The sequence below is a fragment of the Gopherus flavomarginatus genome, chromosome 4 (assembly GCF_025201925.1).
Source record: "Gopherus flavomarginatus isolate rGopFla2 chromosome 4, rGopFla2.mat.asm, whole genome shotgun sequence".
NCBI lineage: Eukaryota > Metazoa > Chordata > Testudines > Testudinidae > Gopherus > Gopherus flavomarginatus.
The window spans coordinates 107,288,825-107,312,661 of record NC_066620.1 but is presented as its reverse complement, the minus strand read 5'-3'; the positions used below and the strand labels follow the sequence as shown (position 1 = coordinate 107,312,661).

Genomic DNA, 23,837 nt, shown 5'->3' with positions numbered 1-23,837 from the left:
CTGAAAAAGCAGGAAAGTTTGTTTTTCTTTTCCAGATTATGAACAAACAGGAAAATGAAGATGAAGACAACTGAGTTAGCTGCAGAAGCCAATATTTTAAGTTTCTCAGGTTGGACTGGCTGACACAGTCGATTTGTTGCTGTTGTTTTTTTAATATTTAATTTAACAATTTTAACAAAAAACAAACCTGATTTTAAAAAACTTGAATGTTTACCTAATTCAAAAATTTACATGCTTCTTTTGTTAAAATATTATATGCTTGCTCTGGAAGAAAAAAATCCATTGTTGTTTTAGTTAAATAAAACAATATAAATGTCTGTCTGGTGATGTTCTCCTAATATAGCATGGCAAGAACATCCTCCAAATATTAATAATTAACCTGTTGAATTGAAGATAATTATGAAGTCATTGGTTATATAGTTCACCTACCAATCATTCATTTTCTGATATAGCTATAAAATTAAAGTTTTCAAAATAAATCGCTTTAAAAATGTATAGTGTGTACCTTCTAAAAATGAAACCTACATCTATCTCCGAGTTGTGAAGAATATGTATTAAGGTTATAACAACCAACAAGAATGCACTTTTATGTAGAAATCCATGATTAAATCAAGTCTTCCTGACTAGTGAATTAAATCAAATCCACCCTGGCACTGTCCATTGTCTTGAAGATGTTCAAACCGGGCAGTGATTGTAAAGGATGAGAGTATATAGAGAGGTGACATGTTGTGGACTTTCTGAAGGAAATCAGTTGTCATGGAGAAAGCTGTCCCTTTGCATGGTAAGTGGCTTGAGGATGGTTTCTCTGAATCCTGATATTCCTTCAATAAGAGTGCCATAGCCAAATATGATGGGTCTGCCTGCGTTCCCTTGTTTGGGTAGCTTGGGAAGAATGTAGATGATCACTGGGATGGGTTGGGGGGGTAGCGGTTTTGAGGGTTTTTTTGAAGTTGTCTGAGGAAGGATTTGATGATATCCTTAAATTCTTGGTGAATTGTGATGTGGGGTCTTCTTTGAGCGGTGTCAGAACTGTCAACTGTGACATCATCAATGAGGCCAGTTGACTGACTATAGTACCCTCTTTGTCTGCTAGCATGATCATTATCTGCCTTTCAGGGAGTGTATAGTTATCACCAATCTTCTCAGCTGCGGAGAGATTGCAGAGGATGCGATGTTTACGGATTTCAGTCAATTTTTTTCCCGAAGTAATCAGTCTAATGATCAAGTGTGTGGCTTCATCCATTGAAGGGTGCCCAGTCTGATTGTTTTCTTGTAGTAGTGGTGGGTGGTGTCATTATTGTGAAAGAATTTTTTGAGGCAGAGTCAGTGAGCATTTTCTAGTTTTTCGTGTTAGTATAGTATCAAGTTCCGTGGTGGAGCACAAGTTCAGTTTCTTGAGGAGTACAGCCAGTTCAGCTCGTTGGGGGCACTATTGATAAATTGATGATGGTGGGATGTCATGCAGTGTCCATGTGGTGGGACCCAGTGCCATGGTTTATTCTGGAGATGAAGTTCCATGGGTTGTGGAGCTGTTGTAATTGGCTCCACTTTTTGTATTGGATGGCTGTCATTACTACAAACAACGTAATGCAATGTAAACTGGTTGGTTTTGGTTTTAACAGCAAAGTAATTAATATAAGAAAGCAGGTATTTTACATTCAGAGTAACCACTACTGCGACCAGACATTGTCATCACCGAGACCAGTAGAACATCATGGTGGACGTCCCAGTGCCCTTCAAGAACAGGACTCCGGCCTTCCACGATGCCTGAGCTCAAAAGGTAGAAAAATACACCCCTCTGGACCCTTGAAAGCTAAGGGTTATCGGGTTCAGACACGCACTGGTTGTTAGAGCCTTGGGCGCTTGGGACCGCAGTAACATGAAAGTGCTGAGAGAATGCGGAATTGGTCAACGCTCTGCTGTTGTGGAACCTCATGTTGTCCGACGCCATCAGGTGGTCGAGGAACATCTACATAAAACACATCACCAGATGTTGGCAATACCAGGAGGGATGAGCTGGAGTGCTAATGAGAAGCGCAGTCATGAAAGTAACTGAAATATTTTCCTCACGGAAAGTATTTCCTAAATAGACCTACCTAATTCACAATTACTGAGGGACAATCTCCACTCATTGATATGTACTTTGCTTTCCACAACCAAATCTCTGTACAACTTTTCATGAGTGATGTACCTGACTATTTGGATTCTATTATCTAAACTGTAGTTAAATCTATTCACGTAAATTTGGGTTATTGCTGATTGAGCTCTATGTATCATATGACTTTAAAAACAAACTTTGTGGATAATCTAAGCACTATACCCAGAGGTACAGACACTTTTCTCAACCTATGTATAATATTTTTTAACATTAACTTTAATAAAAATTTTGGATTGGACCCATTATGGATCTGATTCTGCAAACATAATTCCCACTGAAGTCAGTAGGAATTTTTTGTCCCTAAAGACTACAGAATTAAGTCAGAAGTTAGTAAATGTCAAGGGCTCATATTAGTATATATGTAGTGTACACAATTTATTACCCATTATAAAAGCTTCTTTATAATTTTTAAACATTAAACTATTTTGACCTCAAATGTTTCACAAGTAGAGCAACAATACCTACTAAAAATCCTTTTTTTTTTTTTTGGACAGAAAAAAGGATAACATTGCAAATTTGCATCACTTATTCTTTGTTTTGTAATCCTTACTCACATGAGAAGTCCCACTGTGTTTCAATGGGAATACTTCAGTAGGAATTCTCATGTGAATGAAGGCTTGCAGGGTTGGGCCTTCAATTTATAGCAAATTTGAGCTTTTGCAAAACGAGATGTTGTTACTTCTGCAGTATTCATAGCCTTAGCAGTCCAGCATTTTCTCATAATACTCTTACAGACTTTTAAACAAAGCGGTGGCTTTTGGACGAGAAGCATTTTTAATTAGCCTCTGGCAAATTAGGTGTCATAGCATCGCTGTTTACTAGCTATTCAAACATTCATATCAAAGCATATCCCTTATAATGTGAGACCTGAATATTGAGTGGTCAAACAAAAATGAGTTAGGATAACCTGAGTCCTCATTTCTCTGGTGCATTTCTTGTATAATAGCTTAACTAGTTTTGAACCCTATGAAAGATCTGAGGGGTTTTTTTTTTTAATTCAAACCTGTAAATTGTCTAGAGTATATACATTCAAATTATATTTTTGTCTTTTAAAACAAATCCTTGTAGCATTATACAATAGAATATTGTATTAAATTTAGGGCTGTCGATTAATGTCAGTTAACTCATGTGATTAACTCAAATTAATCGCAATAAAAAAATTAATTGCAGTTTTAATCACACTGAACAACAGAATACCAGTGGCGAACCACAGCCACTGGGAGCTGCAGGGAGCTGTGCCTGTGGATGATCAGTATCAGCAAAATGTCTCACAGCCCACAATCAGATTACCGTGATGGACTGCATGCATCCTGCAGATTGCCCACCACTGATGTAGACACTGCTGATGCACATTAAGTTCCCTACTGCACTGCCCTAAATTCCATTTTTTAATGTAATGTGGACAGGAATGTGCATTGTTACACTAGATAAGCCAATTAATAAAGCTTCCCCATAAAACGTTTCATAAGGTTTCTTCAGGAATGGATTTAATAGTGGGCAAGGTAGAGCCTTTGGATTCTTTTTTCATTTTAAGAGATTCAACCTACCTGCCATTTTTAGCCCATAGGATTGCAGGACTTTCCTGGTTTCCTGTCTGCCCCTGCAGGAGCTTCCTCACCCTCACTCTACCCATCTGCTACCTGTTGAGTCTTGCCATTGAAGGTCCAAGTTACCAACAGTGCTTTTATCCTTCAAGCTGTGGGCTTTACATATTTGTGCATCATCTGGCACAAATAACCACACTTTCAAGAACACCATCAATTTTTAAAAAATTAAACTATTTTAAACTTAGTCACTTGTTACATCATGTACTTTGTCTTCAGACAGGAACTGCAAGCATTATTTGTGTAAAGCTGTATCAGCCTCAAGCACCATTTTTACATCTAGTATTAGAGGGGCAGCCGTGTTTGTTGCTTTTTACAGATCCAGAGTAAGAGTCCTGTGGCAGCTTATAGCCTAACAGACGTAAGGGAGCATAAGCTTTTGTGGAAGCTTATGCTCTAATATGTCTGTTAGTCTATAAGGTGCCATGGGACTCTGTTGATTTTTACCTCTATACATTCAATGTACTAAAAGTCAAATGCTAACAGAGCAAATATTGGCTAATCACTGGTACTTCTAGAACAGGGTCTCTATTTAAGGCCTTGTCTACACAGGAAAGGTTCAGTATAACCTAAAGCTGTGAATTTAAAAGTGATGGAGTTATACAAAAACCTCCCCCCTGTGGCCACTTATAGTATTAAAAGCTGGAGGGTTGTGTTTTTTTTTGAGTTTAGCTTGTTACTGGAGAAAGGATTTAAGCTAAACCAAAGTCACTCATATGGTATCAACACCGGGGGGTTCAGAGTGATATAAGTGGTAACTCATGAAAGCAAGGCCTTAATAAAATAATAGGCAGCACAGAAAGGTAATCTGTCTCCCCTAAACTTAAAACTGTTGGTTTAAAACGACAAACTTCATATCCAGATACACCTCTACCCCAATATAACACAACCCAATATAACACAAATTCGGATATAACGCAGTTAAGCAGTGCTCCGAGGGGCGGGGCTGCACACTCCAGCGGATCAAAGCAAGTTCGATATAATGTGGTTTCACCTAGACCGCGGTAAGATTTTTTGGCACCCGAGGACAGCATTATATCTGGGTAGCGGTGTATATTGAATTGTAATGAAATGCATTTCTGTATCTATCCTGTGCTAGATAAAACAGATTTGCTGAAGCTTTATTTTAGCTTCTGCCTGTGTCCAGACTACGTGATAATGGTGTATGCCCTACTAAATAGTTGAATTAATAGATTTCCCCTCATCTCATATGGAAAGGGTTATAATTTTGGAAACACGTTTGCAGGAGGAAGGTGACAATGCAGCTCCAAACTGCACACAGTATTAAACCTCCACTTCCTGAACTAGAAAGACAAACCAACACTTCAATTTGGAACTAAAAAATAAAAGACGGTGGCCATTGCCATCCAGTTCCCAAAATAAGAGCTCCATAAATGTTACAAGGTTCTACCTCCCAAAATTCGAACGATTCGGTTTTGCAAGCAAACAGTATGATATTCTCAAGTTAGAAACACGCCAAGAGCAGCAGAATCCACTCTGCCAGTCAAGTTAACTGTAGTTGCAAGTTGTTGCCCAGCATTTCATCACTCTGCCCAACACTCCTACACTAGGGTTTTACATACTTTACTCTTCCAAGATAGAAACATGAACATTATTAAAAAGATATCTGCACAGAAAAAAAAATAGATTTTTGCTTGTGGAAATGGGTAAAAGTTTATGTAAACTACTAATAGGGGAGAAGTCTTTCAGCAAAAGTTATTTCATCTTTCCCAGACTTCCCGCAGTGTTTTACTCTGTTGCTGTATGCAGTCAACATTTAGGAGATGAAGTTCCACTTTGCTGTTAGTACAATAGTCAAAATAGAAGAGGCAACAGAACTATATACCATGTAAGGGAAGAAAAGAGTGAAAGCGACAAAAGGAGAAACCAGAGGAAAAGACACACACCACACAAAATGAGGTGGTTTAGAGAACCCAGCAGCGCCCAGACGAAACAGAGACAAGAGCAAACAGGATACTAGAGAAAATAATTAGTGAACAGTATCCCACATAGTAATTCAGGGCCAGGGAGCATCAAATTACTTATTGTATAGGGTGGCTGTGTTGCGCATTTTACTAGCACACTATACTGATGACTCCAATTAATCCCTGGGAGCACCATAAAAATCTACAGGTTGTTTGAATTTTGGTAAGCAAATGCATGGAATGCAGGATGGGGAAATAGCTGCAGTTATGGAAGCCACAATTCATGCTTCAGAAACAAATGCACCCAAACACCCTGCAAACACACAATACTATAGTTACACAGAAACCAGGAGTCCAGTGGCACCTTAAAGACCAACTGATTTATGGGGCATAAACTTTCATGGGTAAAAAATGCACTTCTTCAGATGCATGGAGTGAGAACTACAGATGCAGGCATTATTACATTGACCAATAATGCCTGCATCTGTAGTTCTCACTCCATGCATCTGAAGAAGTGCATTTTTTACCCATGAAAGTTTATGCCCCATAAATCAGTTGGTCTTTAAGGTGTCACAGGTCTCCTCTATTGTTTTTGTGGCTACAGACTAACACCACTACTCCTTTGATACTTGACTGGTCCCTGGCTTTCCTACCAAGCTTTTAGTTACCCCAAGGGCAGTTCACCAAGAGCAACATCTGAAAGCACTCAAAGCATTTTTATTTCACATATTTAAAAAAAACAAACCCGTACAGCTAAACAAAGGATGGCGTAGGACAGCAAACAGTGCTACCCCACAGGAAAGGCCTAACGGCTAAGTCCCTCCAGCCCAGGTCAAGTCCTCTCAGGAGCAGCGGGCCACACAGTGGCTGAGCCCGACGACACGTGCTTTCCTCGTAGTTAGGCCCCATATCGGGAAGCGGGGGTCCCGGGTCCCTCACAGGGCACGGCTGGAGGCGGGGCGACGGATCAATGCGTTTGCCGGGCTAGGTCGTGATCGACAGCGGGGAAGGGTTAACAAGGTCCAGCGCGGCCAGCCCAAGCTCCCACCCCCGGCGGCGGCGAGGCAACTTCGTCTCACTCCTCCCGAGAGCCGCTCCCGCCCCCGCCCCGAGTCCATCCCGGCTTCGCTCCCCTGAGGTCGGGCGAGTTCTGAGGAAATCGGGCCGGGTCCAAACGTTTTTGGCTGGCGGGCGGGCAGGGGTCCCCTGGCAGGCGGAGGGAGGGGCGGTGCTAGGACTCCTCGGGCTTGTCGGCGGGCGGGCCGCAGGGCTGCAGCATCTTCTCCATGAGGTTGAAGCGCACGCGCGCCTTGCTCTCGTTCTCGGCGATGGCGAAGTAGTTGAGCAGGTCGAAGTGGCCCATGTAGGAGCAGTACGAGTCGCGGTGCTGGTTCACCAGCCACTCCCACTTGGTGGTGTCCGCGTGGCCCGTGCCGATGTACTTAGACTGCAGGTGCTCCAGCTGGCTGTGGATGGTGTAACGATCCGTCATGGCGACAGCAGGGGAGACCTGACTCGAAACCACCGAGCCCCAATCGCTTCCAGACTTCACCCGGCTCAGCCACAAAATGGCGGCCGGAAGTGACGTTTGGGAGGAAATACGAAATGTTCCCGCATCTAGCCCTTCCTCCCCTCGAGCAATACCGCGTCGATGAGTCACCGGACCAATTTTACCATCCGCCACAAAACTGTGAGGAGAAAAACGAAACTGTGGTGCGCGTCGCCCAGAGGCACGACGGGATCGCGCCCGGCTGAGGAACGAGGTAAATGCACCCGCCTCTGGACTGTGTATGCGCTGACTGCACTAGCGCGGCCCCAACTGCATGCTGGGAGCTGTAGTTCCGGGGGAGGGAGAGCGCGGGGGCAGAGGGTTGGTTCCGTTGACGGGCCCGAGCTGTGTCTTTCTTTTCACAAATGGCCACTGGACGTCACGCGCGCTGCCCCTCCCCAACTCCGCGCTCTCTGAGCCCCGGGCACGGAGATGAGGGGAGCCCCGTGTGCCACGGAAACGCCCAGCCGGAGACCGGCCACTCGCCCCCTCACCGCGCTCTTGGGCAGCCCCGAGGCTAGGGCGTGTCTGTAACGGGTTGAATTGTTCGGCCCAGCCCCCATTGACCGGTCAGACGGGTTCCCCACAGCCAAGTGCAGACAGTGCAGCGGGGCAAACCGCGGGGCACTGGGCAGAGCGTCAGCAGCCCCCGTGCAACGTTCCCGCTCTGCTCAGTGCGGCTCCGTCTTGAGCCCCAGCCTGAGCCTTCGCTGCTTGTCCGAGCCCTGCACCCTGGCCGGGTAGAGCTGAGTAGGGTCCCTGCAGCGGGAGCGGCGCTGCTGGCGGAGCGAGGACTAGTCCTAGGGACAGAGGTGAACACAGAGGGGGATGTTTTTCCGGATGGCTTTAGGAGTGGATCGGTCTGCTGCTGTGCACGTGTTTGCTCCTTTCACTCACGTCTCGGGGTTACTAGCCCAGAATGGAGACGTGCCTCTGAACAGAGGAAATGGTTAGAAAACAAAACACTTTGGAAAAGAGGCTTTACTTCCCTCCAGCTGCACCACAGCCTGGCTGTTTTCGGTACAGTTCTGGCTCTTCAATGTGAGACTTCCTGGGGTGCTTATTTATAAAGCAGGAATGAGATTCTGCTTATCTAAAGGTAACCTCAAGAGCTGGAATAGGCTGTGCCCTATAACACTAGCTTTAAAGTAGTGGGGGAGCAAAACCACACTCGTTACACAACTATGTTTAAATAGTTTGCCTGATAAAAATAGGTGGGTTTTTTGTTTGGTTTTTTTTGGTGGGATGGCAGAGAACCCGTGGTTGTGGAACCAGCCTATCCTATGCAATTCCCCAGATAGTCTCTAGCCTGGTTTTATAATACGGTGCTTATCTGATTTTCAGATAGGTGAATTATGTAATACCTGCATTATCAAATCCACATCTTCACTTCACGGAACTACTTGATGCTTGAGCTTACACCCATGGAGGTCAAGGAGAACTTTGTTTTTGATTTACTAGTTTGGGTATATGAAATCCTGAATTACTGACAATCATCAGGCATATATTTCACAGTAATAATGTATTAAAGGTATTGGCCTATGCTAGTAACTGGCTCACTTTTAGAATTTTCAATTAAAGTAATTAAAGCTTCAGGAAATGATTGTATACAAGATTTATGATGATAATTAAGGATTTACAGTTTCTCCATACTTGGATTCTCTGAAGTTACTAGTGTTTTTACTTGCAAAAATATGTTGATATAAACAATAAAAACACTTGGAAATGGTTTATTATTTGCTGAGATTCATAAAGAGTAAAAGTTGTATCATTCCAAGTTGTTAGGAGATGCAGTAACCAGAAATCTATACTTGCAGTGACTCGAACTGGCCATTGGATGTCAGAGTTGTCCTGTACTTGAATACAATAATAGTCTGACTGTGCAGACTCTCTTCTCAGGCTCTACCCTACCAGCACTCCTGGCTATCTTAGAGACAACACTGACTTCCTGAGGAAATTACAATCCATTGGTGGTCTTCCAGAAAACACCATCCTAGCCACTATGGGTGTAGAAGCCCTCTACACCAATATTAGACAAAGATGTAGTACAAACTGTCAGGAACAGTATCCCCATTAATGTCACGACATACCTGGTGACTGAACTTTATGACTTTGTCCTCACCCACAACTATTTCAGATTCAGGGACAATGTATACCTTCAAGTCACTGGCACTGTTATGGGTACCCACATGGCCCCACAGTATGCCAACATTTTTATGGCTGACTTAGAACAACGCTTCCTCAGCTCTCATCCTGTAATGCCCCTACTCTGCGCTACATTGATGACATCTTCATCATCTGTACCCATGGGAAAGAGGTCCTTGAGGAATTCCACCATGGTTTCAACAATTTCCACCCCACCATCAACCTCAACCTAGACCAGTCCACACAAGAGATGCACTTCATGGACACTACAGTGCAAAAAAGCGATGGTCACATAACCACTCTATACTGGAAATCTACTGACCACTACACTTACCTGCATGCCTCCTGCTTTTATCCAGACCACATCACATGATCCATTGTCTACAGCCAACCTCTAAGATACAACCACATTTGCTCCAGTCTCTCAGAGACAAACACCTACAGGATCTCTTTCAAGTGTTCTTAAAACTACAATACCCACCTGATGAAGTGAAGAAACTGACTGAGAGAGCCAGAAGGGTACCCAGAAGTCACCTACTACAGGACAGACCCAACAAAGAAAGTAACATAATGCCACTAGCTGTCACCTTCAGCCCCAACTAAAACCTCTCCACCACATCATCAAAGATTTACAACCTATCCTGAAGGACGATCCCTCACTCTCACAGACCTTGGGAGACAGGCCAGTCCTCACTTACAGACAGCCCCCCAACCTGAAACAAATACCCACCAGTAACTACACACCACACAACAAAAACACTAACCCAGGAAACTCCCTGCAACAACCCCCATTGTCAACTCTGTCCACATATCTGTGCAAGGGAATCCATCATAGGAGCTAACCACATCAGCCACACCACCAGGGGCTTGCTCATCTGCACATCTACCATTGTGGTATATGCCATCATGTGCCAGCAGTGTCCCTCTGCCATGTACATTGGCCAAACCGTATAGTCTCTACGCAAAAGAATAAATGGACACAAATCAGACATCAAGAATTATACTGTAACATTCAAAATGCAGTTGGAGAACATTTCAGCATCCCTGGACACTCAATAACAGACTTAAAAGCGGCAATTCTTCAACAAAAAAACTTCAAAACCAGACTCCAGCGAGAAACTGCAGAAGTGGAATTAATTTGCAAACTGGACGCTATCAAATTAGACCTGAATAAAGACTGGGAGTGGATGGGTCACTACAAAAACTAAAAACTAATTTCCCCATGCTTATTTCCCCCTACTGTTACTCGCACCTTCTTGTCAACTGTTTGAAATGGGCCATCCTGATTACCACTACAAAAGTGATTTTTCCTCCTGTTGATAATTGCGCACTTTCACTTTAATTGAATTGTCTCGTTAGAACTGACCGCCCACTTGGTAAGCCAACTCCCATCTTTTCAAAAACTGTGTATATATATCTGCCTACTGTATTTTCCACTCCATGCATCTGATGAAGTGGGTTTGAGCCCATGAAAGCTTATGCCCAAATAAATTCGTTAGTCTCTAAGGTGCCACAAGTGCTCCTCATTGTTTTTGATAATAATCAGTATGGGTTGCTCCTGCAAAGTCAGTGGGACTGTTCTTATGTGAGACAGCTAGGTAATGGAGAAAGACACTGTGATTTTCTACCTCAAGGTTTACCTGAGCTTTTAAGCCACCCATTGGTCCTGCATGTAACAGGAGAGCCCACAGATGCTATGTTTGACAGTACAATTCGATCATAGGGACAAATCAACCCAGAAAGAAGGGCATTGTTATATTTGGCATGCACCTGGAAACATTTCAAAATGCACTTTGCTAATTTTCTGACACTTACTAGAAATCACAGCATCCCTTACTATATTGGTTTGTTGTCCTGCTGATACAGTATCACAGAGATCTCCCGAGATTTCTCCAGAGACCAGGCTGAAAAGAACGGAAGTATGTGAGAATAATGTGGGGCTAGGGTTGGAAAGAATTCTCATTCCTGGATGGAAAATACATTGCATAGGAAAAGATTATTCATTTTCCTTATAGCGGGCCTCTCTGGCTCCTGACTAACAGGATTCTTGGACAATTACTTGTACAGATCCTATCACCTCTGTCATGGTAGGCTAATAATACCTATCTCTTATTAATTCTGTGAGTTTTTTTTTTCCCAAGATGTCCCATGGTGTCATATACGTTGTACATACCTTTTTATATGCACATAATTGGCCAAGTACTGTGATGACTTACAACTCATGTAACCGCAGAGTGTGCATAAATTGGCCCAGTATCAGCTGGAAGATCTCTTTTTTTCTCTGCTGAACAATCCTGTGTAAAGCTCTTTCCGCAAACTAGACCTCTCCTTCCCTCTCTCCCCATTTCTCATCCTTGCTATCCAAATCTTGATTCCTTTCCAATAAGTGAATTGCTCATGATATATCTTAGCATAAAACAAGGAAGCCACGGTAAAAAAAAATTAAATTATTTCCTAGAAATTTTGCTTTATTTATTGTTTTGAATCTGTGATTTAATGGTGTTAAAAAAAAAAAAAATTCTTAGAACTGGATTGTGCCAATGGATCCTAGCCAAAGCTGTGCATAGTAAGAAAATGATTAAAAACAAGGCATAAAAGCAATAAAATACCATGTCCTACCACTTCAAGGCATATGCTTCGAGTATGTGTTTGGCTTTTTTAATCAACTTGCAACTAAAATGTTTTCTCCTTTGTCTAAATCTAGCATCCCCTCCCAAAATATTACATTGCCCTGAAGCCCAGGGCAAGCACTATCCAGAACTGGGCCTGTGACATGTTTAAGATTTGATATTTAGCAGTGCATCCCAACTAGCAAGAATGGAGTGATTCCCAGCTTATGACCCTGGAAGGGCCTGAAATACTAGATTTAAAAATTTTGAGCTTTTTAAAGGAAATTTGTAGAGAGGTTATTTCAATGTTTATTTTTCCTTTGCAGCATGTACTGCTGGATGTACACACCTGCCCTTATCAAAACTCTCTGAAGCATTTTTAAAGTAGTTTTTCTATAACATATGTGGCATGTATCTGATGGCATAGAGGGGGATAAAGGCCCTGACAGGGCCATCCTCAGGATTTATGGGGCCCTATGCAGTATTATTAAACTGGTGCCCCTAAGCACTATGGCAGCCCGGGCTCACATGTGTATTTTAGAAAACGGTGGTCTTTTTAAGGATTTATTTAAAAAACTTATATGTCTGAAGATCCAAGCATTTAACACTAAAGATGAATACTCAGATTGTGCACATAACAATCTATGCAAGGATTTTTTAGAGATGTGATTTTTATAATCTTCAGCAACACACGGAGATATTTTTAAAGCAAATTTTAAACTGAGGTCTTGTTGACTAACATGTTGTGCATTATTGTAATATTTATTCAGAAGTGTTTTTGTCAATAAATTCAGAAATTGTCAGTATATACCTGGGGGTTGGCAAATGCCTGTTAAATGGCTTCATTACAACTTGAATGGCTCTTTAACAGTTTCAATGTTGTGCTAATAGGTCTGGCAGGCTGGAAGGCTTTTTCACTTTCAAGTACTAGATCCCATCTGGAGGAAGATTCACTAGGGGCTTGTCTACATCACAATGTTGCAGCGCTGGTGAGGGGGTTACAGCACTGCAACTTAGGAGGTGTACACATCTGCAGGGCATCATCAGCGCTGCAACTCCCTGTTTGCAGCGCTGGCCGTACTCCCGTTTCGTCTTGGGTGTAGAGGATCCAGCGCTGGTGATCCAGCGCTGGTAATCAAGTGTAGACACTTACCAGCGCTTTTCTTGACCTCTGTGGAATAAGCAGGTATCCCAGCATACCTGAGGAAGCCTCTCTGGTAATCAAGCAGGTCTCCTTCCCCGGTTTGCTCTCGCGTTCCCCGAACCCCCGAGCAAGCAGGTCTCCTTCCCTGCGGTTTGCAGGGGGGTTCGGGGAACGCGAGAGCAAACCGCGGGGAAGCTGGTCTCCTTCCCCGGTTTGCTCTCGCGTTCCCCGAACCCCCGTGCAAGCAGGTCTCCTTCCCTGGGGTTTGCAGGGGGGTTCGGGGAACGCAAGAGCAAACCGCGGGGAAGCTGGTCTCCTTCCCCGGTTTGCTCTCGCGTTCCCCGAACCCCCCCTTGAAGCCGCCTAACAGCGCTGCAGTGTGGCCACATCTAACACCACTTGCAGCGCTGGTTGCTGTAAGTGTGGCCATTCTGCAGCGCTGGCCCTATACAGCTGTACTAATACAGCTGTAACAACCAGCGCTGCAAAATTGTAGATGTAGACATACCCTAGTTTGCAGCAGCCAGCTGTGGTGGGAGCCTGCAGGAAGGGTCAGAACAGTGATAGGAAGAGTGGACACTAAGACCCAGGGGTGCCCCAAATTTTCAGGTGCCATACGCAGCCGCATTTGCTGCATATGCCTAAGGACGTTACCAGATTTGGCCGTTATTTTGGGGTATGCTCATTTATTCGGGTTACTCTTTAGGGGGATGGTTTCTGTAATTCTGTCAATGTACTGCTTGTATCACTTGTGTTGTCATATGGAGCTCTACTTCTCCCTGCACTGCAAGTCCCCTCCCAATGGAGCTATCCTGCAGGACCTAGGTTCCCTAGGGCTGGGTTTCTCCAGCCCCAGAACCGGATGAACACACACGCACCCACACGTACATTAACAGAGCAAGTCTGAGCAGACCGAGTCAATCAGCACTGTCAAGCTGACCCCTTATATGTCTCTAGACTCACTGGGCTGGATGGAGCAGCACTTTAAAGCTTCCCTCCCGAACCCACCCCATATGCCCCTGGGCTCCATGGACTGGGTCAAGTAGCACTTTTAAGCTGTCACCTTTATGTGTCCCAGATTCAGCACGTCCCTATCCCCACTCACAATTGTACGGGCAGTAACCTACTTGATGAGCAAACCCCACAGTATTTTGGGCACTGTAGGGATCTTTAACTTAGATAAAAGAAGCGTTGCTGTAGAGTGAATGTGGGAAGCTAAAACCATAAAAGAGTAAAATTCAGCAAGAGAGAGAGAGAGAGAAGCAACCAGCTTAACCATACAAGTTATTTATTGAATAATAGTGCTAACTACACAAGGAGGGCCTAAACAAACATAACAGTTACGTTATTAAAGATTAACCCCTAAGGTAGAAAGGAAAACAGAGAGAAAGAGGGGATCTTGCCCACTCCATAAGGCTTGAGCTGGCCGGGGTTCCCAGGTGATGATGGTAGTTCAGGTTCCTGAGTCCTGGAGACAGGCAGAGCCCCCAGCACAATCAGTCAGGAGAAGATGGAGTCCCAGTGGAACTGATGCATAGTTTGGATCTAAGGATTAGAACATTGAGTGGAGGGTGATTACAGATTTTTGTAGAGAAAATACAATGGTTCAAGGGAGAACTAGATTTCTTTATAGGTAAACTGATGACTCAAAGGTTTTCTTTAGGCTAGGCAATAGGAGCTGATCACTCAGGCTATGGGTGGTGTTTTTGTCCAGGGAGCTCACAGTGCAACTAGGCTGCTTCAGTATTTTGGATATCAATCAAGGATTCATTACTAGAATTGGTCTGATAACTGCTGAGCTGAGTGTGGGCAGGTGTAGGTTCATTAACATCTGGAGCAGAAATTTCCATAATGCAGTGCTTCCCTGCTTTTCTGGTCCCAGAGTTCAGTGCCGTTATTAGTTCTTCATTCTGCATGTCTCCTTGTCCCCTCTTTCATGCAGATGAGGCTAGGGGAGCTGTCTCTGTTCTTCATTCTGTATGCTAATGCAAATGTCTTAATCTTGTCACCGTTGTCAGGAAGAGTATGGGTATGCCTACACTACGGGATTATTCCGATTTTACATAAACCGGTTTTGTAAAACAGATTGTATAAAGTCGAGTGCATGCGGCCACACTAAGCACATTAATTTGGCGGTGTGCGTCCATGTACCGAGGCTAACGTCAATTTCCGGAGCGTTGCACTGTGGGTAGCTATCCCGTAGCTATCCCATAGTTCCCACAGTCTCCCCCGCCTCTTGGAATTCTGGGTTGAAATCCCAGTGCCTGATGGGGCAAAAAACATTGTCGCGGGTGGTTCTGGGTACAGCCTCACCCCTCCCTCCGTGAAAGCAGCAGACAACCGTTTCGCGCCTTTTTTTCTGGGTGAACTGTGCAAACGCCATAGCACAGCAAGCATGAACCCTGCTCAGATCAAGACCGCAATCATGGACATTGTAAACATCTTGCGCATTCTCGTGCAGTTTATGCTGAACCAGGACCTGCAAAGCCAGGCGAGGAGGAGGCGGCTACGGCAGAGCGGCGACGAGAGTAATGAGGACATGGACACAGAATTCTCTCAAACCGTGGGCCCCTGTGCTTTGGAGATCCTGCTATTAATGGGGCAGGTTCTAGCCATTGAACGCTGATTTTGGGCCTGGGAAACAAGCACAGACTGGTGGGACTGCATAGTTTGCAGGTTTGGGACAATTCGCAGTGGCTGCGAAACTTTCACGTGCGTAAGGGGACTTTCATGGAACTTTGTGACTTGCTTTCCCCTGCCCCGAAACACCATAATACCAAGATGAGAGCAGCCCTCACAGTTGAGAAGCGAGTGGCAATAGCCCTCTGGAAGCTTGCAACGCCAGACAGCTACCGGTCAGTCGGGAATCAATTTGGAGTGGGAAAATCTACTGTGGGGGCTGCTGTGATGCAAGTAGCCAAAGCAATCATTAAGCTACTGCTACAAAAGTTTGTGACTCTGGGAAACGTGCAGGTCATAGTGGATGGCCTTGCTGCAGTGGGATTCCCTAACTGTGGTGGGGTGATAAATGGAACCCATATCCCTATCTTGGCACTGGAGCACCAGGGCACCCAGTACGTAAATCGCAAGGGGTACTTTTCAATGGTGCTGCAAGCAATGGTGGATCACAAGGGACTTTTCACCAACATCCACGTGGGATGGCCAGGAAGGGTTCATGACGCTCGCGTCTTCAGGAACACTACTCTGTTTAAACGGCTGCAGCAAGGGAATTACTTCCCAGACCAGAAAATAACAGTTGGGGATGTTGAAATGCCTGTAGTTATCCTGGGGGACCCAGCCTACCCCTTGATGCCATGGCTCATGAAGCCATACACAGGCAGGCTGGACAGTAGTCAGGAGCTGTTCAACTACAGGCTGAGCAAGTGCAGAATGGTGGTAGAATGTGCATTTGGCTGTTTAAAGGCACGCTGGCGCACATTACTGACTTGCTCAGACCTCAGCCAAACCAATGTCCCCATTATTGCTGCTTGCTGTGTGCTTCACAATCTCTGTGAGAGTAAGGGGTAGACCTTTATGGCGGGATGGGAGGCTGAGGCAAATCACCTGGCCGCTGATTACGCACAGCCAGACACCAGGGCAATTAGAAGAGCACACCAGGAAGCGGTGCTCATCAGAGAAGCTTTGAAAACGAGTTTCATCACGGGCCAGGGTACGGTGTGACTGTTGTGTTTGTTTCCCCTTGAAGAACCCCCCCCGCCTTGATTGACTCATTCCCTGTAAGCAACCCACCCTCCCCCTTCGATTACAGCTTGCTTAAGGAAATAAAGTCTCTATTGTTTAAAAATCATATATTCTTTATTAAAAACTCATTATAAAAAGAGGGAGAGAACTGACAAGGGAGCCCGGGTGTGGTTTGGGAGGAGGATAGGAGGGAAGGAAATGGCCACTAAAAAAATTTCAAAGTAATGACAGCCTTTTGGTTGTGCTGTCCACGGGGGTGGAGTGGGCGGGTGCACGAATCCTTCCCCCACGTATTCTTACACGTCTGGGTGAGGAAGATATGGAACATTGTGAGAGCTGATGGTGGTTACACAGGGGCTGCAGCAGCACTCTGTGACCCTGCTGCTGTTCCTGAAGCTCCACCAGACGTCAGAGGATATCAGTTTGATCACGCAGCAGCCCCAGCGTTGCATCCCGCCACCGCTGATCTTCCTGCCTACACCTCTGATCTTCCTGCTGCCACCTCTCATCTCGAGCGTCCCTCCTCTCCTCCGTTCGTCCCTCCTATCCTCACGTTGGTCCCTCCTGTCCTCACGTTCACTGGCATCTTTCCTGTAATTTGATACCACGTCCTTCCACTCATTCAGATGAGCTCTTTCATTGCGGGTCACTTCCATGATTTCCGAGAACATTTCGTCTCGCGTCTTTTTTTTCCGCCGCCTTATCTGAGATAGCCTTTGGGATGGAGTAGGTAGGCTTGAAAAAATGTGCAGCTGCATGAGGGAGGGGAAAAAAGGGAGAGAAGTATTTAAAAAGATACATTTTACAAGACAATGCTTTTACTCTTTCACGGTGAACAGCACTATTCACCTTACATAGCACATGTGATTTCACTACAAGGTTGCATTTTGCATCTTAATATTGAGTGCCTGCGGCTCTGGTGTTAGCGATCTCACAGATGCAGGTCCAGGCAGCAGAATTCAGCTTGCATGTGGCCATGGTAAGCCATTGTCTTTCGGCTTCTGCAGCCTTCATATACACAGTGCCCTCCTTTCCCAAATACCAAGCAAATCCCCAGTGCTGCTTCTTTCCTGTTAACATGCAGCAGCAGAAAACCCCCCCCCCATCCAATTCTCTGGGATGATTGCTTTACCCCTCCCCCCACCACATGGCTGGTAGCAGGGAAGATCCCTGCTAGCCAAACGCGAAAAAGCTCAGCGCCATTCCCCCTCCCCCCGCTTGGCTATGTGCAAGGAAGGATTTCTTTTAAGCAACAGGCAAACAGCCCAGTAGGAATGGCCATCTCTGTCCCCTTACTTAAATTCCTGAATTTCAACCAGGTTACCATGAACGATATCACTCTCCTGAGGATAACACAGGAAGATAAAGAAAGGATGTTGCTTGAATGCCAGCAATCACCGGGACCATACGCAGCTAGGCTTTGTCATGCAATGATACCAGACTACTTGTTACATGCATGGCGTGGTCAAGTGTCCTACCATGGTGGACGGAATAAGGCTGCCCTGCCCAGAAACCTTCTGCAAAGGCTTTTGAAGTACCTCCAGGAGAGCTTCATGGAGATGTCCCTGGAGGATTTCCGCTCCATCATCAGACATATTAACAAACTTTTCCAATAACGGTACTGGCCACGAATGCATCCCAAGTCCTCAGGGCAAATTAATAATTAAAAAACGCTTGCTTTTAAACCATGTTTTATATTTACAAAGATACACTCACCAGAGGTCGCTTCCATGGCTTCGTTGTGTGGGCTAGTGGCTTTGGAAGGCTGGGAGGGTAATTCTGTCGGTGAGAAAAAGCTCCTGGCTGTTGGGGAGAATGGAGTGCTGTGTACCCTCTGCAAGCTTTTCCTCCTCTTCCCCATCTGCAGAATCCTCAGCCATGGCTGAGATTACAACCCCCACCTCGGAATCCACGGACAGGGGTAGGATAGTGGTGGCGGACCCCCCTAGAATTGCATGCAGCTCAGCGTAGAAGCGGCATGTTTTCGGCCCTGCCCCGGACCTTCCGTTTGCTTCTTTGGTTTTCTGGTAGGCTTGTCTGAGCTCCTTAACTTTCACTCTGCACTGCACTGAGTCCCTGGTGTGGCCTTTCTCCATTATGGCCTTGGAAATTTTTTCAAATTTTTTTTCATTTCGTCTTTTGGAATGGAGTTCTGTTAGCACAGAATCTTCTCCCCATATAGCGATCAAATCCAGTACCTCCCGTGCGGTTCAGTTCTCAGGAACTGCATTGTTACCTGTGCTGATGAGCTCTGCGTGGTCACCTGTGCTGGTGAGCTCTCCACGCTGGGCAAACAGGAAATGAAATTCAAAAGTTCGCGGAGCGTTTACTGTCTACCTAGCCAGTGCATCCAAGTTCAGATTGCTGTCCAGAGCGGTCACAGTGGTGCACTGTGGGATACTGCCCGGAGGCCAATACCATCGATTTGCTGTCACACTAACCCTAATCCGATATGGTAACACCGATTTCAGCGCTACTCCTCTCGTCTTGGAGGAGTACAGAAACCGGTTTAAAGAGCTCTTTATATTGATATAAAGGGCCTCGTTGTGTGGACAGGTGCAGCGTTAAATCGGTTTAACACTGCTAAAATCTGTATAAACGCATAGTGTAGACCAGGCCTATAGGTGTGTCTCCCATCTGCCCTTCATTGCTCTCTGCAAGTCTTTTCTCTGATGGATTTTGGTTTAAGCAGAGGCTGGGGGGGATCTTTCATGAGTCAGAGAGGCTGGATACTGCACCCTGGTTTCCCAAGAGCTGACTGGTATCAGATGGCCCCGGGCCCTGATCCTGCAGGCTGCCTTCCACAGGCCCCTACACCAATGCTGAGCACCATTGACTTCACTCTGGCTCTGCATAGCCAGAAGGATCCACTCAGGTGGAGCAGTTTACAAAACATAGGCTAAAGGTTATCTGCAATGACCTGGGTAATGCAGTCATAGTTTCACAAAACGTGACTAATACAGTTAGTAATACACCGTCATACTGATGACAGCTTTAGTCCAGTTCCAAGCATTACATAATACATATGTAATGGATTATGTAATACTAATAAATAAATACCCTAAGTCAATATTTAACACTAGGTTAGTTTAGTTTAATTTAGAAAGTGATTGATAATCTATTCCATAGCATTCAGGAGCATTTAAAGGAAGTTTCACACTAGAGTTTCACTAGCACAGCATCTATGGAAAAAACTTGAAATAGAGCAGTTTAAGAAACATGAGACAGAGAGAGAGAGAATCTGTCTAAAGAACACATCAAATGTCTCAAAAAAGGGATAACTATCACTTGATATTTGGAGAGGAGCTCTGTATTCCTTTATTTTGAAAATAAAAGCCTCTCTAAACAAATGTGCTAAGTTTCTGCTAAAGCTAAAAATAGAGCAGTCAGTCTGTCAGGTGAATTTAAATTGCTTATAATTACTGAAGGATAATTTTTAAAAATTCACAAGTTGTAAATAAAATGGATCTTAAAATCAAGAACCAGTAATCAGCAGTTATGTAGGTAGCTATGCTCTGATTTCTCCTTTCCTTAATGTGTCTCACCTTTCTTCCAGGACCTTTTTATGTCATTAATCCCAGGTAAAGTATCACAGCTAATACAGAGCTGAGGGATACAACAGTCTGCCCTGAATAAGTGAGCTTGTATGGTAGCATAAACACATTTAAATCACCATTAACAGAAAACCCCCAGTTTAACTTTTTATGGTCAGCCTAAAATAGAAGGAGCTGATCAGAACAATGGCCAATATTCTGTATCCACTACAATGTTTCTGTGCAATAGGGCAAGTTAGGACAGAGAAAAAGACAACTCTCATTCTCCCTTCTTTAAGTCTGACCCTTAAAAAGCTGCTTAATACCGCAGTCGTCTTGTTCATGTTTTTTAAAGATGTATTTCCTTTTTTAAATAAACTATTTTAAAATTTCTTTCCACAAAGAAGCCTATCTACTTAAAAAACAGTAATGTTTATCATTTCAATTAGATACTAGAACAGTGGTGTCATAATCCTTATCTTGACAGAACTCTAACATTTCTATTCCGCTCAAGTCTAAAACTCATCTGTAAAAACACTGAGTCAATAGATAAGACATTTGAGAAAGTACAAAAAATACTTTCAGTAGAAGTGCGGAGATGTTGATCTCTGAATCACTGACATGACTGACCAAAATGGATCATTTGATGCTGTTGTAAATGCATTATACTAATTTATTTTATGGAGTTTTGATCTGAGGATTACTGACATGACAGACAATAATGGATACACAGAAATCATTGTGGTTGATCATGGCAATAGATATTTAGGAAGGTTTAACCTCAGGATAAGTTGAACAATACAGTAAAACTGGTTCATCTTTATGTTACTGGGTTCTGGGATATCGATAACAGAAGAGACTGTTAACCAGACCAGTGCTTTACAACCTTCTGAGGTTGGCAACCTCTTATTCAAAAGCAAAAATTTTCATTACCCTCTTATGGTTTTAGCTTACTTTTATAGTAATGTATTAGTGATAACAATGATAAGCCTATATAAGTTAAGATGCGCACGCACACACACACACACACACACACTACATTAAAAGAACATTTGTAAGGTTACCAAGTCAAGTACTCAAAAGTTAGAATGTGCCAAAATTAAAGTTGTCTGTGGAACCTTAGTTTGATCTTTCCTTTGCTTTATGTATCAGGCAGATTCCTTGTCCATGGTACGTGGGCCCCGCCAGGTGACATTTGAGAGCACAAGAGAGACAGTCTTCGCTCACGAAAGCTCATGCTGAAATAAATCTGTTAGTCTCTAAGATGCCATAAGTACTCCTGGTTTTTTTGCAGATACAGACTTACACGGCTGCTACTCTGAAACCAGTCTTCTTGCTGTCCGTTGAAGTGCCTGAACCTAGACCTGGCCCAGCCAGTAGCAGCCCAAAGCTGCAATTGCTGAGAAAATCCTGCTCAGTCCCAGGCTGGATTGGGCAAACAGAATCTTCAGAGATTTCAGTAGCTACAATCTTTGAAGTCTCTACTGAGCATGTGCTATCTGCAATTTTTACAAAGGCTTTTAAATTGGCCCAGTTTGGGTGAATTATAATAGGGGACAGCACAAGTCACCTGCCTGCCAAATTTCACATCCCTGCTCCAAACCTGGGGGCACTGGAGCTGTTCAAAGAAAAGGTCACCAGATTAATTTTTTTTAACGTTAATAAAGCAAAGTATTTTTTCCTAATCTCATTCTTGGAAATGGCTATACTGTTTTGGCTGAAAACTTCAGCCTGAGGAAGACACCAACATTGAAATTTCCTCCCCAAATGGTTAAACTATGGCAAAGTTACAGGCAATTGAAAACAGGGTTTTATAATGTGAAGTGTCAGGCAACCTTAATAATAGGCAGTGTTAGCAGTACTGCCTATAGTTTTTGTGTGTGTTTCGAGAGCTTGTCAGAGAATACTTGACTTTAAAGGGTAAGGGCAGGCAGGGAGTGGGGTAGTGAGAATTTCTATGCTTTAGATCAGTGGTTCTCAAACTGTGGGTCGGGACTCTGTTTTAATGGGGTCACCAGGACTGGAGTTAGACTTCTCAGGGTCTGGGGCTGAAGCCCGACCCCACTGCCTGGGGCCGAAGCCCGAGTCCAAAGGCTTCAGCCCTGGGTGGCATGGCTCAGGTTACAGGGCCTCCCATCTGGGACTGAAGGCCTTGGGCCTTGCACTGCCTCCCTCCACCGCCACTCTGGGCGGCAGGGCTTTGAAGCCTGAGCCTGTCCATCTCCCCTCCTGGGGTCCTGTAGTAATTTTTATTGTCAGAAGGGGGTCGCAGTGCAGTGGTGTTTGAGAACCCCCGCTTTAGATTGTAATAATAATTTCAGTTCTGCAAGGGGTCATCGTGACCCATTGGTTGAGAAACACAGCACTAGACTATATGGTACAGAGACTATACATAGTGTTGCCAACCCCAAACATTCAAAATTTATCTTTCAGACCCTAACAATCGTAAATTGGGTTAAAAATAATGAGGTTTTTAAAAACTGTGATTCTTTTTGTCTTCTGTATTTTGAGCCATTAGATTTCACTGAATCACATTGTTTTTTTCCTCTACCATGAGGGCTAGACACTTATATTTTTGGAAAAAAATAAAACTGAGATTCTCATTTATTCAGATGATTCCAGGAGCTCAAGCTTTAAGAAAAACACCAATTATTGTGAGTGTTGGCAACACTGTCATAAGACCAGGAAGGCAGTCAAAAAATCCATGTGAAAAATAGTTTCCTTGCATATTCATGTACAGCAGCTGCTTCCTCCACCTTGGTATTTAAACCATACAGAAAAGCCCCTACAGAACTGATTCATGGTGATTGTAAACGATCATTCTCCTTGTGTGCTCTTTGCTTTTTCACTAACTTTGTCTGTCTTAAACATTTTGATTTCAATCTCTCAGAGACAAGGACTGGCTCTAATTCTGCTTTGTACGGAGCCTACCACAGTGAGGCCCCTAGGCACTATTGCAATAAAAATAATAATGTGGATATTGGTAAAATTTACCTCTGTGCAGAGGGCCAGCACAGGCATCTGTCAACACTAGATACCTTTAATTTTTTAATTAAATAGGAATGTATGTTTTTGTAGATAGGGAGAAGGAAGTAATGGAAAATTATCACAAGCATATTTCTAGGGTGTTCTCCAGTTTTCTGCTCCAGATTGGGCCTAAATATGTGGTCACTATTCACTAGGGGCTGGGTGTCGCAAGATGCTGAGCACACTGTCCCCAATCGACTACACTTAGCACTTTGCAGGATCAGACTCTAATGGTAAAGAAGGTTGAAATGTTATTCCCCGATGTGCCAGAAACAAAATCACTATTGCAAGAACAGACTGATAGCTATTCCAGTTGATGCTCACGCATGGTTTAACGTTGACATTTGAATCCATGTGGCACACTAAAAGATGTGAAATTATTTCCTGCCTTTTGGGGAAAAACACAAAGACAATTAAAGAACTTACTTTCAGGCTGGTCTT

At 44.1% G+C, this 23,837-nt stretch overlaps 2 protein-coding genes across 5 annotated transcripts in view; one reads left to right on the top strand and one right to left on the bottom strand.

Annotated features, from left to right (window-relative positions):
• Positions 1-6,384: 6,384 nt before the first annotated feature.
• SF3B5 (splicing factor 3b subunit 5) lies at positions 6,385-7,333 on the bottom strand. Its single transcript, XM_050949977.1, has one exon. It carries the CDS (start codon positions 7,177-7,179, stop codon positions 6,919-6,921), a length of 261 nt encoding a protein of 86 aa, XP_050805934.1. The 5' UTR covers positions 7,180-7,333; the 3' UTR covers positions 6,385-6,918.
• A 1-nt stretch (position 7,334) lies between these two features.
• The window catches only part of STX11 (syntaxin 11), a 76,711-nt gene continuing 60,208 nt past the window's right edge, over positions 7,335-23,837 (top strand). For all 4 annotated transcript variants that reach the window (XM_050949853.1, XM_050949854.1, XM_050949856.1 and 1 more), the window contains exon 1: positions 7,335-7,450. The gene's annotated coding sequence lies outside the window, so the exon portion shown is untranslated. The remainder of the gene's footprint in view (positions 7,451-23,837) is intronic.